The sequence below is a fragment of the Oculina patagonica genome, chromosome 4, assembly GCF_052425735.1.
Source record: "Oculina patagonica isolate OP01 chromosome 4, crgOcupat, whole genome shotgun sequence".
NCBI lineage: Eukaryota > Metazoa > Cnidaria > Anthozoa > Scleractinia > Oculinidae > Oculina > Oculina patagonica.
In genome coordinates this window covers 60,804,516-60,821,731 of record NC_135761.1, presented here as the reverse complement: position 1 = coordinate 60,821,731, position 17,216 = coordinate 60,804,516, and the positions used below count along the sequence as shown (strand labels likewise).

At 39.8% G+C, this 17,216-nt stretch overlaps 2 protein-coding genes across 2 annotated transcripts in view; one reads left to right on the top strand and one right to left on the bottom strand.

Annotated features, from left to right (window-relative positions):
• The window catches only part of LOC144647798 (sphingosine 1-phosphate receptor 2-like), a 276,150-nt gene that overhangs the window by 57,923 nt on the left and 201,011 nt on the right, over positions 1-17,216 (top strand). The gene's annotated exons all lie outside the window — the stretch shown is intronic.
• Positions 1,380-6,311, bottom strand: LOC144650962 (uncharacterized). Its single transcript, XM_078510806.1, has 2 exons — positions 4,587-6,311; positions 1,380-1,573 (listed from the first exon to the last, which is right to left on the bottom strand). Exons 1-2 carry the CDS (start codon positions 5,944-5,946, stop codon positions 1,548-1,550), a joined length of 1,386 nt encoding a protein of 461 aa, XP_078366932.1. The 5' UTR covers positions 5,947-6,311; the 3' UTR covers positions 1,380-1,547.

The window sequence follows — 17,216 nt, the reverse complement described above, 5'->3', positions numbered from 1 at the left end:
AACGCCTTTGACAAATCAAGCAGTACTAAGGCTGTAACTTGCTTTCGATCCATCGCCTCAAAGAACAAATCAGTCATAAAGATATTAAGTGTTTCTGTAGTGTGTTGTTTCTTATTTCCGTTCTGGTGTTCGGTGAGACAGTTCCTACGTATCGTGTACTCTGTTAGTTGGTTAAGTGCTGCACGCTCACAGATCTTAGACAGAGCTGGCAGGAGTGAGACAGATCGATTATTATTAGGAATCTCATGATCTCCATCTTTCAAAATTGGTACAACTTCAGATTCCTTCCAAGCTGAGGGAAAAACTGATGTTAAAAGTGAACGATTCACAATGTCTGTTATGACTGTCAGAATCACTGGGAGGGCATCCTTTATTACCGCCATACTTAACTTATCTTTCCCTGGGGCCTTGTTCGAAGGAAAAGATTGAACAATTTTCCGTATTTCAAAGGATGTAGCTGCTCGAAAATGGAATTCTTCTGTTTCAGGTACGATGGGAGTCAAAGGGGACTCATAGGAGGGAAGATTGTTCACTAAAGCAAGCCTCTTTGATTCATCTGCAGCACGAGCCCCTACCGTAGTAAAGAACTCGTTAAACTCGTTCGCCAATTCCTTCATATTCTTTGAGTACATCGGCCTTGATTTTTCCTTTGAGGGGATACAGTTACGTATAACCTTCCACCTAGCGCTGATACTCTGATTGTCGTCCATCTCCTTCTGAACATATTTCTTCTCTGCCTCGCGTAGTTTTCTCTTAACTTCATTGCGACAATAACGATTGTCATGCCAGTCTATAGCCATGCCTGACTCACAAGCAATTGTGTGTAATCGATCTCTTTTGTCCATGAGTTCTTTAATTTCTTGATCCACAAAAGGGCATTGCCTGTGTCTGATCTTCACTTTCCTTATTGGAGCGTGACTTTCTAGAATTCCGAGAAAGGTCTCATTAAAAAGATATAGCTTTTCATTGACGTCATCGACCAGACTGTTTTCATGCCAGGGTACTTGAGTTAGGTCACTAACAAAGCTCTCAGGATCGTAATGCTTGTAATTCCTGGCGATTACATAGGTAGGTGGTGGTTTTGGCATCTTCAAATTCAGTACCGCATAAACTAAGTAATGGTCACTTATATGCGTCTTCATCACACTGTAATAAGATTCAAGAAGTCGTCAGACGTTTCATAAACGTATATGAATTATTTAATGTTCATCAAGATGGCTGAACCGAGTTGAGCACATGGTTATTGAGCAATGACCCACAAGGGGTTATGGGTAAATGTAACCCGCGTGACGCGTGACATGTGACATGCTTTCTTCTTTTTTTTTTTTTTTAAACAAAATCAGTGTTGCTTTCTGATCACGAGATACATAATAAAACAAGTAACGATAACAGGAACAACGAAATAAAAATAAAACAACGAACAAAAATTAAAATGTCATTAATGTCCAAGACAGTTCCAAATGGTCTGATCATAAGGGTTCATTAATGTCCAAGGCCTTCTCCAACTTGACAGCAGCATCCAGTGTCACTGGCAGTAACACCCACGCTTACAGCAACGGGTAGTGTTCTTCACCTGCAATGAGAATTCTTTGTCAATGTTCAGTCAGAATAGCGGGCAGGTCGTCGAACGACTCGGCCACTACGAGTAACTGTTTGAGGTGCTGGTGGACTGGGTGACACAGGAGAAGCACAGGGGATTGGAGAGGGGGATGCAGGCGGTGGGGTGACGGGACAGGGCGATGAAGGCACTTTAGAACTTGACTCAGGTAGAACTGCTGGGGTCGAGGGAGGGGCATTTGAAGGCATAGAAGATAGACTGGCGTCATTCGGTGATGCTGTGAAAACTGCGGATGGAACATATGATGGACGTTGGTTTAACGGGTTGGGTCGGAGCTTGTCAGGAAGGAGTGGAGTGGTATTGGTCTGATGTGGTGAGGCAATGGTACTTGAGGGAGGTGCCAGTTGCACTTGAACACGGTTTCGCCTAATTTGTCTGGAGCCAGTTTTGATAAAGTAAGATCTGGGGCCAGCAGAGCCGATGATCTGTCCAGAGATCCACTCCTTTGAAGGTGAATTAGGGGGAGGTTTAGCATAGACATAGCTTCCGGGTGGAAAGTCTGGAAGGGGCTGTCCTGCATGTTTGTCGTAAGCTTGCTTTTGCTGTAATTTGCGATGCAAATGTTCGGTTACTACTGTGTCGCGTTGAAGCTTGGATGATTCCAGTGTAATTGGCACGTGAGGCAAATTGCTGCGGAGAACTCGGCCAAACAGTCGCTGAGCTGGAGAAAAGGTGTGACCGGAAGGGGGAGTATTGCGTACTGATAGAAGAGCCAAGTCTACATCTTTAGCTGTGCGGAGAATATGTTTGGCAGATTTCACAGCTGCTTCAGCACGACCATTGGATTGCGACCAGTATGGAGATGATGTGATGTGATTGAACTTGTATGTTCGGGCAAATTCTTTGAACAAGTCCGAGGTGTATTGAGCTCCGTTATCTGTTAGCAACGTGTGTGGAATTCCATGTCGGCCAAAGTGCTGCTTGGTGGCTTGCACAACAGCGGTTGATTGGATGGATGAAAGGCGGTCAATTTCATAAAAGTCACTGTAGTGATCAACAGTTACTAGATATGGTATGCCATTGAGCTCAAATAAGTCCTGTGAAACCAGTTGCCAAGGTAAGGTGGGTACAGGGCAAGGTTGGAGTGGTTCCCGAGGGTGTTGTTGTTTGTATTGTGCACAAGTGACACAGTTCTGGCACATGTCTTTAACCTGGCTGTTGATCCCTGGCCAGAAGACACAACTCCGAGCGTGTCGAATGGTGAACTCGGAGCCACGGTGAGCAGCGTGCAGCTTGTGGAGTATGGACGGGCGAGCAGAAGCGGGGATAATGACGCGATCTTGTTTAAACAGGAGTCCATCATGTGAGGTGAGTTCATGACGGATGGCCCAGTATGGACGAGCTAGTTCAGGAACCGCGGCTTTGTCATTGGGCCAGCCAGCCTCAATGAGAGACTGCAGGGCGATTTGTTCAGGGTCTGTTACAGCTGCCGTTCTTAGCTCCTGAAGTGTGGCATCTTGAAATGCAGAAAGCTGAGGAGTGTCTGTTTCAAATCCTACTCGATAGACCACTTCGTCATGCACTTGTTTGTGAGTGGTGGTGGGAAGAGGGGCTCGAGAAAGTGTGTCAGCAATGTGGAGTGTTGATCCCTTGTGGTACTCAACGCAGAATGTGTAGCGTTGAAGAGTAAGCATCATGCTTTGAAGACGGCGTGGAGCGGAAGCCAGAGGGCGCTTAAAAATGGTCTCCAGAGGCTTGTGATCACTATGTACAACCACATCAGATTTGCCAAAGAGAAGTTGGTCAAACTTATGGAATGCATGAACGATGGCTAGAGTTTCTTTTTCAATTTGAGCATATCGTTGTTCTGTTGGACTGAGAGAACTTGAGCTGTAGGCTACAGGTTGCCACAAGGTATCGAAGGAGTTTGAGGAAGAGGTGGCTGGTTGAAGAAGTGCCGCACCGAGGCCATATTCAGAGGCGTCAACTTGAAGTACCACTGGGGATTTGACATCAAAATAACGGAGACAGGGAGCTTGGGACACTAACTCCTTTGCTTGTCGGAGAGCTTCTGTGTGTTGGTCAGCCCACAGGAATTTCTGATCGATGTGGGTGAGATCACGGAGAGGACGTACCACCTCACTAAGACGGGGGCAGAACTTCGATAAATAAGTAATTGTGCCCAGGAAACGCCGTGTGGCTGCTTTGTCTTGAGGTTGAGGCATGTTCAGGACTGCATTGACAATCTCATTACTGGGCTTTAGTCCTTCAGGTGTGAGGGTGTGGCCCATGAAGGGTGCAGAGGAGGTCTTTAGCTTGATTTTGTCTGGATTGAGCTTTAGGTGATGCTGAGAGAGGCGGTCCAGGAGCTCAATTACTGTGCGGTCATGATCATGTGTGGCCTCTTTTAGTGATGTGCCCCGACCTATGACAATGATGTCGTCGGCGATGTTGACGACACCCTCCAAGCCACAGAGCACATCATGAATGCGACGCTGGAATTCCTCAGGAGCTGAACTGATGCCAAAGGGAAGTCGAGTCCAGCGGTAACGCCCCCAGGGTGTGTGCATAGTAGTCAACTTAGAGGACTCCTCTGTCAGCTTAATTGTTTGAAAAGCATCTTTGATGTCAAAAGTTGAAAAAATCTTAGCCTGATGAAAACGATGAAGGTTCTCCTCCAGAGTGGGGATGGGGTATACTGGTCTGAGAATAGCTTTGTTTATAGTCTGGGAAGGGTCTAAACAAATGCGAACTTTGGCAGGCTTAGTTGCTGATGGTGGGCGTTCATGCACCACCATGTTTGATATCCAGGGTGTGGGCTCATTCACTCTAACTAGTTGACCCGTGTTAATCAGTTTGTCCAGTGCCTCTTTAATGATGGGTAACTTTGGTGCAGCGTAGCGGTGAGGTGCAGCTTGGATGGGCTTAATAGTAGGATCAAGTGTCAGTGAGTAAGGTTCTCCCAGTTCACCCAGCCCCTCAAATAAATGGGGATAGTTAACTTTAATAGAATCAAAGGTCAACTCACCAAGAGGAGGTGAAGAAGGTGTGGAGGTGACATGGAGTTGATTGATAGTGTCAACATCATAATTCAGGATACCCATGCGAGTACTATCAGCCAGACCCAGCAGAGGTGCATAGTAGCTTTGTGCTGTTATAACTTGAACCAGTACATCATAGGTTTTGCCTTGGCGAGTACAGTGCAATGTGGTTTGACCTCCAGTTGGGATGATGGATTTGGAGTAGTCAAGGAGACGAACACTGGAAGGTTCAACTTGTACGGGAGACATCTTCTGTAGATCTGTGACGTGTATGGTGTTACATGAGCACCCAGAGTCCACTTGAAATCGGATGCGGCGAGTTGTTGCTGGCAAGGTAGTTGGGCTAAGATCCAGATCAACAAAGATTCCCTTGGGTGCAGACTGAACCTGTGCTATGTCGTGAGTGATGACATAAGCAGTGCTTGACTGAAAGCCTGTGTCTGCCTGGTACACTGTGTTAGCAGCAGATGCTTGGCAAACTTGTTTCCAGTGACCCCTTTTGCCGCAACCATGGCAAGTATCATTAGCTGCTGGGCAGTCACGACGAGCAGCGTGTGGTGTGCGACCGCACCACAAGCAGGTAGGAGAGGTATGAGACTGTGAAGCAGGGAAGCCACGTTGTCTGAAGGGACGGCGAGGAGGTCTGGACTTGATGGCATTGGGTGTGATCTTGTGGGCTGCATCAGTTGTGTCCTCGTTTGATACGCTGGGTGTAAGCTGGTGGACTGATTCCTCAAGCTGTTGTTTAGTGATGGCTGATTCAGTTTTGAGGCCAGCCTCAAAGTTCCGAGCCTTATTGATTACTTGTTCGAAGGTTAAAGAAGCCAGGTTCTCTCGTGAGATTAGGTCGCTGCGAAACTGCTTGAAGGTGTCATTTAGCCCAATCACAAAAATGTCTCTCTGCAGCCTGTCGTCGACGGCTGAAGGGAAATTGCATTTGTAGTACTCTAGTCGCACTAAAGTATGCCACTGTTGAATGCTCATTCCGGGGTTCTGTTTTAAAATGCGAAGAAAATGATGAGTGCATTGGATGATGGGTTCTTCACCAAGATAGTGGTTGGAGAGTTTAGCTAACCATTTGGCCGGATGTTGTTTATCTTCATCGGCGATTTGGGAGTCGATGGTTGTGGTAAGTACATCCCATTCGGCCTGAGGGAAAGCTCGTCGAAGAGCCGCCATAACTTTAGGTCGTTTTGCTGATATCCAGTAGTCGTCGCTGTCCACAGCCTTAGCAGGGTTGATGTAGTCCTCCATGATACAATAATCTCTAAAGTTTGCAATGAAGAATTTGAAAGCTCGACGACGATCCTCTGAGCTGGCGTCAAACACAGGTCGATCTTTGCCCATGATGACGGAGGGGAAAAGAGTCCCAAACAACGATGAGTCGATCGATGAGCGGTGAGAAGAGTAGATCAGTAAGTTCGGAAAATAGTCCAAACCGCGATGAGTCGATCGATGGGAGACAGACGGCGAGTTCGAAGCGTTCTGATAGAACGAGTCTGGATGCAATCAGTCACGAGAGACCAGGCTGAATTGTTGAAGCTTTCGGTTCTTCACTTCTGACACCATGTAATAAGATTCAAGAAGTCGTCAGACGTTTCATAAACGTATATGAATTATTTAATGTTCATCAAGATGGCTGAACCGAGTTGAGCACATGGTTATTGAGCAATGACCCACAAGGGGTTATGGGTAAATGTAACCCGCGTGACGCGTGACATGTGACAACACCACTTTCGGCAATTAGTGCTGAATTGGACGTCATGATAACATCAATGAGAGATTTTGATGTTGCAGTCACTCTCGTGGGCTGAGTTATAGAACTAGAACACAAAGTGCTTAGAGCTCTCGATTCATGGGAACCAGAGAACAAATTGCAGTTAAGGTCCCCAACCACAAGAATCAACTTTCCATAAGTCAGAGCGTGCAGATACTGGTCCATAAAATCGTCAACAAAGCATGAGACAGGACAGTCAGGGGGTTTGTAAGTGACACACAATAAGAAAGATTTTAGTTTCTTATGCTGGACATGTATCCATAGTTGATGGAAACCAGAGTCTGTAATTCCAGAGAGATCTTTAAGGACTGTGGCTTTCAGGGATCTTCGAATGTAAGCGCAAACACCTCCAGCGCGGTTTCTTTTACTGTCAAGCCTTAGTAATTTGTATCCGTTGATCTCGACCTCAGCATTTGGAACAGTCGAGTTTAACCAGGACTCCGAGACAGCTAGAATTCCATAATCCTGTTCATTCATCAGATCCTTCACTTGTAACAGATGCTCTCTTGCTTTTAGCGATCGTACATTGATATGGGCCACGCTAACTTTTGATCTTTGGAAGGAATTTCCGATCCTAGCGTTATCTACCTGACAAGATTGCGTGACTGCTGTTGTGACAACCTGGTAATTATTATTCACATTCATGTTTGTGGCTCCCGATGGTGATATATATATGAACACATGATTAACTTAGTAAGTAAACGGAGGCCAGAAAAAACCTGCCACAAAAAACCCCGTAGGGAAAAATTGGTCAGGAAATCTGGGTAGGAACCAAGGCTCAAGCTCTAGCCCATCCTACAGGGCATTAACTTATGCTAAATTGTAATAAATATAAATTACTTTATACCAGTACAAGTGTGCTCGCCCACCCAAAAAAGGGGGAAGGAGGACTGGAATTATCGCAATATGAGTCAAAGATAGAGTAATGCCAACTAGGGAATTTGCTTAAGTTATAAAAAATATAAGTGGTCCACCACCATTTAGCCCCTGCTCAATTGTGCTGTCCCACTTATATGAACACATGATTAATCATAAGTATCAAGTAATGTTTGACAGGTCTTGACTTAAATTCAGGTTGAACATAAATTTTGATAAGTTATTGAATGTAGCCTCAAATATTTGAGTTATTCTTAAGGTCAGAAAGCAATTAGCCCCTGCCCGAATTCTACCAATCTCTTTACTACAAGTAAATGTTTAACCATGAATCCAGGACTTACAGCCCATGCACGTCAACTTGGAACTAACTACATCCCAGTGGCCTTTGCTCGCACAATTTTATCCACAAATTAATTGGTTAGACAAGAATCAAGCAGCTCCAAAAAAAAGTTACTCTCGACGTTAGGAAACATTTGTCCTTCCTATAACTAATTCTTTCTCTCTAGTAATCGCTGAACCCCTTAAAACCTGATGACATGTTTAACTGAGTGGCCCTTGTTTACATGGTGAGATCCACAGAATTATTATTTTGTCAAATTTTGCTAAAATTAAAAGTTATTCATAAGGAGAGGAAACAATTGGCCCCTGCGCAAAATGCTTCCACCTTAAAGTAACTTCTGTAACCAAACACAAAATATGTAGCTCAGACTGTTGGCCCTTACACGACAGTTCACCACTGCGATATTGCAACCACTGAAAATTGTTACGGGTGTTACCAAGTGGCCCCTACTGACAGTAGTTTGATAAACTAAATTATTATGAACTTTATGATCTGACAAATTCTCCTGATATTAAAAGTTATTCTCAAGAATAGGAAACAATTCACCCCTCCATAAAGGGCTCCAACCTGGTAAACTATAATTTATAGCCACACAACAAGTATATCTCAGAATGTTGGCCATTGCATGACAGTTCAACCCTACTATATCACAAAAACTAAACATTGTTTCCATGTTTAACCAGGTGGCCCCTGCGCACATGGTTTGATAAACTAATTATGACCTACATGAACTGTCAAAGTTTGCTAATATTTAAAGTTATTCTCAAGAATAGGAAACAATTGGCCCCTGCGCAAGTGCTTCCAACCTAGTAAATTATATAACCAAACAGAACAAATCTAACTCAGACTGATGGCCATTGTGTGACAGTTCAGGCCTACTATATTACAAAAACTGAAAAAATAAATGTTCACCAGTTTAACGCCAAGTGGCCCCTGCGCACATGGTTTGATAAACTAGTTAGGACCTTTATGATCTATGGCTGGACTCCTTAGGAGAAACCGTTTAATGCTGCACTGACTGTAGCAGGAAAACCAATGTACATAACTTCCTGAAGGGCTGAGGAACATCGTCAATCATCATCATCGGCATCCTCGTCTCGGAGAGGCGATGGTCGGCGCATCAGTGTCGACAGGCTCTTGAGTGACTTTTGAGGAACATCAGGTACAAGGCAAATAAATACAGGTCAGCAAGAGGAAGCTGAAGAAACCTGTAAAGCTAATAAATAAAAACCTCCAAGTGGGTAGTAGGCCTAAAATAATAGCTAAACATCACAAGCGAAACAACCAAATGAGACAATTAAATGTCATCACAGGTTCTAAAATATCTTCATATATGTACTCCACGAAAACAGGTTTTACCCTAACAGTATAGTATCTCATGAATGAAGTTTACCAGTTACAATCACGGTAATTTAACCCCAATAAATAAGTACACACCGTGAGGGTATAGAAAGCCCAAACACGGAACATGACAAACTGAGGCACAAATAACCTCAAATTTAAAAGCAACATGTTGGCAGGGCAAAAATAGCCCAAACATAAAAGCATGAGAAAATGGGGTATAAAAATAATCACTCCAATAAATAGGTGCGTGCGGTAAAGGGTATATATAACCCAGGTGCAAGGCAAATAAATGCAGCTCAGCAGGAAGAACTGTCCATTTAGAAAATGAATAATTTGAGGAACACTGACCAGAGCTGAAGAAACCTGTAAACCTTATAATAGAAACCTCCAAAATGGGTAGTTGGCCTAAAATAATAGCTAAATATCACAAGGGAAACAACCAAATGAGACCATTAAATGTCATCAAAGGTCCTAAAATGTCAGTATATGTACGCCATGAGAACAGTTTTTTAGCCGAACAGTACATATATCTCAGGAATTAAGTTTACCAGTTAACATAATGGTAATTTAATTTTGACACCTTGGATGAACCAAAATAAGTACAATATTTTGGTGTTATAAGGCAAGAAATATCTAACCAACTGCACAGATGTTTTTTTTTTTTTTGACTTTATAACATTAGTTTAAAAGGCAATATAGAACCTACCCTCATATTTATCATACAAAGATATCACATGAATGGAAAAAACTTTGGGGGATTTAAGGAAAGGGTATTACAAACAGAAGCTGAGGTATACTTAATATAACTAAATCCATCAGATTGTGCCTGATATGCTGCTCAAATGATGTTTAAGACAAGATTTAAGCATCCTTTTATGCTGATATTCTCAACATTGAGAACTGTATAATTGAATAAAAATTATTGCACCTGCACTTTCCGAAAGGTCAACATACATGTTGTACATCACTTACAGAAATTATTAGGTAGTTGACTAACTCTTCAAATTAATGAGCTGACAAGCAGGGAAAGAAATTGCTAATGACGTGCTTTGCATTTTTGAATAGCCTCATATTAACATATGAAGATACAATGTCTCAAATATGTAGCAAATAAGCTGATGAACCTTTAAGGCTATTAGTGGATGTATTATAAAGTTGATATTGCAAGAATTTCCCTTTGCAATTATTGAAATATAAAGTTAGGTGTATTGGAATTCTTACATTGAAATTCTAATAAACTCTAAATGGAGGGCACAGAGCCGTATTCTCAAAACCTTGTTGATGTAATGAAAAGAAACTTGTGTAATACATAAAAACTTAGATTAACCTAACGACACCAATTGGGAACAAAAACCCCATTTATTAAAAAGACAAATGCATCAAGAATTTGTTCCAATACCCTACCTGACTAGCAAGGCCTCTGACCATAAAGAAGGTGGTGGTGGTACAGGTAGTGGGGGTGATGTCAATCAAAATAACCACATTAGAAAAGGCCCGAAAACTGGGGAAAGTTATGCATTAAAGTTCTCTAGAATAATGGATAAGACCCAGTCCTTTGGGAGTTTCAATTAATACTACTACTACTACTACTACTACTACTACTACTACTACTACTACTACTACTACTACTACTACTACTAATAATAATAATAATAATAATAATAATAATAATAATAATAATAATAATAATAATAATAAGTTTGTGTGATCACAATTATTCACACAACGGTGCGTAACACATGAATGGCACATGACAATGCAAACACAATGCCTGGCCGATAAGATCATGCTACACCGTGAATAGATAAACAGGCACAAGCCAGGTATAATTAACCTAGACTTGAAAAACCTGACAAAAATGGAGTATAAATAACTCCAATTTATAAACAACATGCTGGCAGGGCATAAATAGCCCAAACACAAAGCATGATAAAATGGGAGATAAAAATAATCGCCCCAATAAATAAGTACATGTCGTGACGGTATAAATAACCGAACACGGAACATGACAGACTGAGGTATGAATAACCTAAAATAATAATAATAATAATAATAAAAATAATAATAATAATAATAATAATAATAATAAGTGTGTGTGATCACAATCATTCACACAGTAATAATAATAATGATATTAATAATAATTCTAACAATAATTATAATAAGTGTGTGTGATCACAATTATTCACACATTCAAAGGATGAGCAGACTTCTCTTGAAAAAGGCATGTTTCATCTTGGTCAGTTTCGATCCGAACAAATGGGTTTTAGTTTAGACGATACTAATTTTTTTTTCGACTTCAGTCGCTAAAGGTAATTCATTTTGTAAGGATTAAAAAAAATGTCTTTTCTGTTTTTATTCGTTCTGGTACAACTCATTTACCAGTACTCCAGCATGGTGAGAAAGGTTCGCGTCTATATGTAAGGTTAAAATGGCCAGTGAGTAGTTTTATCGAAAGTTTTGTGGAGCAACGTTGCTTTATTGCAATACTGTTAGAAAAAAAAAGGCAGATCATGTGCGAAACATGGATGGAAGTCAACATATTTCCTCAATACAGATCCTGTCAAGCTATCAAATTTATGTTTCTCGTTGCAGTGTGAATTTTTTCCAAAAGTAAGACGATTCACCTAAAAGGACTATTTGTCAAAAAGGTGAGTTGAAGAATTTTTAAGCTTTTTTTCTGGTTATTAACACTTTTAATCTTCTCCTGTTGGAAAAGATATTGTCTCTTGGTCCCTATAATTATAAGTTGAGAAACGAAGTGGTTGAAATGAGAAATGACTATTAGAAGCATTTTATGTGTTGCACGCCTGATTGGTAATCGCACATCACGTTTCTCGCGAAGCGTCTAGTAACATGTTAGAAAATTTAAGTTTACATGATCAAACTAAAAGAAACGTATTGCCCATCTTCAGTTGAATTCTGGCGTATTTCATATTTAATGTCCGTGCAAAGAAAAAAAAGCTGCGAAGAAGTGGTGCTGTTTTATAGCGGTTTTAAAATCTAAAAAAATATATATTTGACGATATTAGCATTTTTTATATCATATTTATTCAACACACCCAACAGTTTATTTTGCTTTATAAACAGCTGTTTTTTCCTTGGTAAAAATATGTTGGAAAGAAATCCTGAAGTTATTTCCTTAACGAAAATTAAAAAAATGAAGGTGATCTTTTTGCCGTGAAGAATATCACACCAATTGTCAGTTAGTCTTGAAAGTTTAATTTTCTTTTACATTTGAAGAAAAAAGAAGATATTACCATACTAGTAAGTTTGTCCTCAAAGACGTCGAGGCTAGGAGTTTTAATAAGTTGCCTATCTTATTAAATTCAGATTCAAACACCTTCATGCATTTTTCTTTTTGCAGTTTGAGTTTTGAATTTTGAAGGGAAACACAGATAATAATGTAGGTTAAAGACTTTTTAAACGTTCTTTTCTATAATTTCGGAGATTCTACGAACAACCTTTTTCGGAGACAACTTACTTCTCGTTTTAATGTGTTTTTATTATTCACAGTTTTATGTTGAAACAGATCTAGAATCAGATAATAAGAGTGCATTTTAATTGCAAACTCACCATAATAATATACAACTGTCTAAAAATAACTGGAAGTTGGGAATATTATTTATTCCGCTCTCTGTCTTACCAAATTTAAATTCCATTTTGAATTTTTGACGGTAAAGTAAAACCAAAAAACGAAAGTTTCGTGGATCTTCGTAGGCCAAACAAGTAAGTCTTTTTTGGAAGAAAACTTCTTAAAGACTTATTTTAGTCAACAAAGCTCAAATAATGAGACTGAAAAAAAAATGTTTAGCGACGATTTAACTGTTGGACAAAATTATTAAAAATAACACCTGTTTTTTTTTTAATTAGTACGGCGGATTTATTTGAAACTTTCGCGAGTAGATATCCTCGGTAGAATGGGAAAAGCATTTATGAACATAAATTGTAAAAGCACCTTCTTCTCTGGGAGCGCTCCGCAGTTCGACACGCTAACCATGGGACATTAGGCCATCGTATCCAGGTACGCAATATTAACTAGAGCTATGGCGTGATGAAAGCAAGCATATTAAGTTTTGTGGGTCGATGGCTATGATTGTGTATTCAGTATTAAAACTAATTTGCAAGCTTTTGTTTTACCCAGCCTAATTGTCTGGTGTATTGACCTGGAGTTCAACACAATAGGTTAAAATAAAAATCTTTTATTCTTCCTTAATTTAGAGTTCGTTTCCATATTAAATGTGGAAGGCGCGGTGGCCTAATGGATAGCGCGCTCGACTCCGAGTCGAACGACCGGGTTCGAGGCCTGGACGGGTCGCTGCGTTGTGTTCTTGGGCAAGTTTCTTTACTCTCACAGTGCCTCTCTCCACCCAGGTGTATCAATGGGTACCGGCAAATTTATTGCTGGGGGATAACCCTGCGTTGGACTAGCATCCCATCCAGGGGGGAGTAGCAATACTCCTAGTCGCTTAATGCTACGAAAAACCGGGATAAGCTCCGGCTGTATGGCTCACTTGGCTCGGACACAGACTTTACCATTCCATATTAAATAGTCAGAATGTGTGGGAGCGATGTGTTTACGGAAAAAGATCAATCACGTATTTAATTTAAGCACGCACACGTACGCACAAAAAAATATGCATAAATGGAAAATCACCTTTTCGATAGAGCGGTGCGGCGCTTAGAACGATTTCTATAGTATAGAAGTTAATTGTCTCACTAACATGTTAATCAGGAGTGCAAATTTTCTCTCAAAACTTTTTAAAGTAGACCTTTAACTTCAACTTGCCTTGTTCTTACATTCACCTTACGGTTAATTTCCACTAAGGTTAATTTATACATACGCCGAACGTAAATTTAAAGCCTCGAGAAGTTATAACTGCTAACGTCAAAATAGCTTCGTCCATAATTTAATAAAGATTTTATGAGCTAGCCTGAATTTAGTTGTCTTCTCTGATCACCTGACAATTAGACGCCTAAATTTCAGGCTAATTATGAGGATGGATTTAAGAGGACGTCAATAACTGTTATTAAAATACACAGAAATGAAGAAAACTGGGTAAAGACGTCAATTTTGTTGACATATTGTCAAACCATATTTATTAACACGCCCACTAAATACTCATTTAAGCAGTTTATTTTGCTCCGTGAACGGCTAGGTTACTCTGATATCACGAGTTATTTCCAAAAAAATTTGGAAGTTTTTTTTTCCGCAATAAGGTAAGTTAAGTTAGCTAAAATAAAAGAAAGGTTTAGTAGCAATTTATTTATACGTTTTGTTGCGGTTGGGTACTAAATGATTATAATGTTTTTCCTTGCAGTGTGAATTTGTCCTTTCTGCTATTCGCTGTGAGGGCTTTACATTAACAAGTAAGTTGAAGTCTGTTGTAGTCGATGAGTTTTTTCTGTTTTTTTTTTTTTTTTATTAATTATAAGGTGAATTTGCACTGGCACGTAATTTTTATACTACATAGCTGGTTCAACGTTTCTAGAGGCAACCCGTCAGACGCAACCCGTCTTACTCTATACACTTCCTTGAATCTACGGGATTTACAACACTTTAATAATTGCACAAAAAATAATGCCGAATAAACTGAAATCTATTGATTAACCAAACCTATAAGGCTGGAATGCAACTCAAACTAGCCAACAAATGTTAATAAACCAAACATTCAAGAAAAAAAGTTGTATGTAGATGTAAATTCGGTAGCTGCATCTTTCTGTCTAAAGGGTTTGGCGTCGAAACCTTCGGCAATGTTGTAAATAACAGACTTTTTACTTTCCTTTGTTCTTTATTTTTTTCATGAGTTTAAATGTACAAACGCGAAATAAAACTTACGAAATACATCGAAGGTTCGAGTTCGAGTATGCGAAAAAACAGCTGAAAAAAGTTGAACATCAAAATAAAATACAAACTTCCTTTTAAAGCCAAGACTCAGCGAACATTGTTAAACAGCGTCTTAACAACCTAAGCTTAAAGATCAAGACTGCAATCCAACCAGTTTTTGTCAGCCGGAAATTACAGGAAGACCTAAAAGTGGAAGAAATCAAGCCAGCCATTGTTAACCAACAATGTTTAGTTTATAAATTTCAAAGTGGTCTGTGTGATGCGGGCTATGTTGGTTACACTCGAAGTCACTTGCACCAACGTGCTGACGGACATAAATAGAAATCGTCCTTTAGCAATACTTGTCACCGTAATGGCTTTCCATTGCAAAGTAAATTGAAGTCTTCTTGAAACTTATTTTCATAAACCTAAAGTTTAAGAAAGAGAAGCGTCAGTAATGCAAATTCAGCAGCTTCACCTTTCTGTCAAAAATACTTTGACAAGTAAGGTTTTGGCGTCGAAGCCTTCGGCTGTGTTGTCAATTAAAGAGTTTTTACTTTCCTTTATGCTTTTATTCTATTTAATGAGTTTAAATATACGAACGCGATCGATAACTAATACTACATTTTTCCATTCTTTCTGGTCCGAAAGTTTAATATACTTTTGTTCTCTTTCTGAGTGGCGATCACTAAAGGTAAAGCTTCAAATCTCAACAATGATCGAATGTGTTATTTGATTCGCGTTTCACTCGAATCATGCCGAATGGTTGACAATTTATTCGATGACACACAATCAATAAAAAATGTAAAAACCAATGTTTTGAAGGGTGAAGAAAAGAACTTCATCTCACAGATCGATATGGCGCGTTGGCAAAATACCTATCATAATACTTGTTATGAATGAACATTTATTCGTTTGTCTCACGATAGAATCGCTTTGAGATGTTAATCGCGACGTTTCGACTGCAATACTGCTAATCTCCATCAGGAAGCACTTGTCCTCTTTTTCATAAGTAAAGGTAAGTTGAAGATTGTTTAAAGTTTTCCCCCTGTTTATTAACACTTTTGATCCTCTCCTGTTGGAAAATTTATTGCTTTGTCGTTCCCAATAATTACCAGTCCATAAACAAAATGGTCAAATAGGAAATGGCTATTTTTTTATTCATTTGTTGCACGCATCAGATAGCTATAGGTAATCGTACATCACGCTACTCGCGCAGCGCGCCTCTCGTAACATATTACAAAACTTAAGTTTATATGCTCAAACGGAAAGAAATGTTTTGCCCATATTCAGTTGAATTCTAACGTATTGCAGTCTCCTTTTTTGGTGAAAAGAAAAAAAAAATAACTGCGAAGAAATGGCGCTGTTTAATAATTGTTCTAACATTCTCCTTTGTAGATACGCTTTGTTGCAGTTGTGTGCGACATGATTTGTATTTTTCCTTGCAGTGTGATTTTGTCCTTCAGCAAGGCTATACCCTGTAAAGGCTTTCCATTGCCAAGTAAGTTGGTCTTCTTGGAACTTTTTTTTCGGTAAGATTTTTTTTCTGTTGTTAAACTGTAGGCTGAATTTCCTCTAGCACGAAATGTTTTACTGGCCTGAAGTGGTTCGACGTTTTTCCAGACGAAGCCGTTCATGCATTTCCGTTATCTAAGGTAGATACAACACCTTAACGGTAAAAAAAATGCCAGTTAGGCTGAAATATTGATTAGCCAAACCTACAATTGCAAGGCTGGGATGCAAGTCAAACTAGCGAAAAAATGTTCATAAACCAAACGTTCAAGAAAGAAAAGCGTCAGTAATGCAAAATCAGCAGCTGTACTTTTCTGTCAAAAATCTGTCACAAGGCATCGATGCCTTCGGCAGTGTTGTGAATAACATACTTTCTACTTTCATTTCTTCTTTTATTTTATTTTAGGAGTTTAAGAAGGACTTTAAATAAAAACCGCGCTTGCACTGGCAGAAAATTGAAAAATCAAATTCCTTCATTTTTTTGCTCATAAATAGCTTTTAGGTAGATAAGAAACCTGATGTATTTTTCCCCCCCCCAGAAGTCTTCTAATTTCGAGAAAAAAAACGAAAGTCAGTTTTCGTGATCGGAGCCTCAACGTGACACAATTTTCAACCCGGAATTCGCTATCGTTAACTCTCGTCGCGTTCACAAACAAAGCCACATTGAAAACTTTGGATGCTTTCTATCAACAGAGACATTTTTTTCCATTCGCTAAAATATAATTTCAGGGCTTAAGCAAAACTCTTCGAACTGAAATAATTAAAAAGGTGGGGAAAACTTTTCACGATACTAGAAAGTGGAATTAAACGGCAGTTTTCAACGGAATTATTTAATATGTGGTATAACTCCAAATTTTCTCAATTGTCGTTTAAACACACATGTAAATGTTTTTCTAAGACATACCTGAGAATTGGCTTGGGTTGTTGAAGGCGGCATATTT

Coding starts and splice junctions, on each gene's coding strand:
- LOC144650962 (XM_078510806.1), bottom strand. CDS start 5,946: ATGGGCAAAGATCGACCTGTGTTTGACGCCAGCTCAGAGGATCGTCGT. Junction 1,574..4,586: donor ACCTTCTTCACCTCCTCTTG/GTGAGTTGACCT, acceptor TTCTCATTGCAG/GTGAAGAACACTACCCGTTG.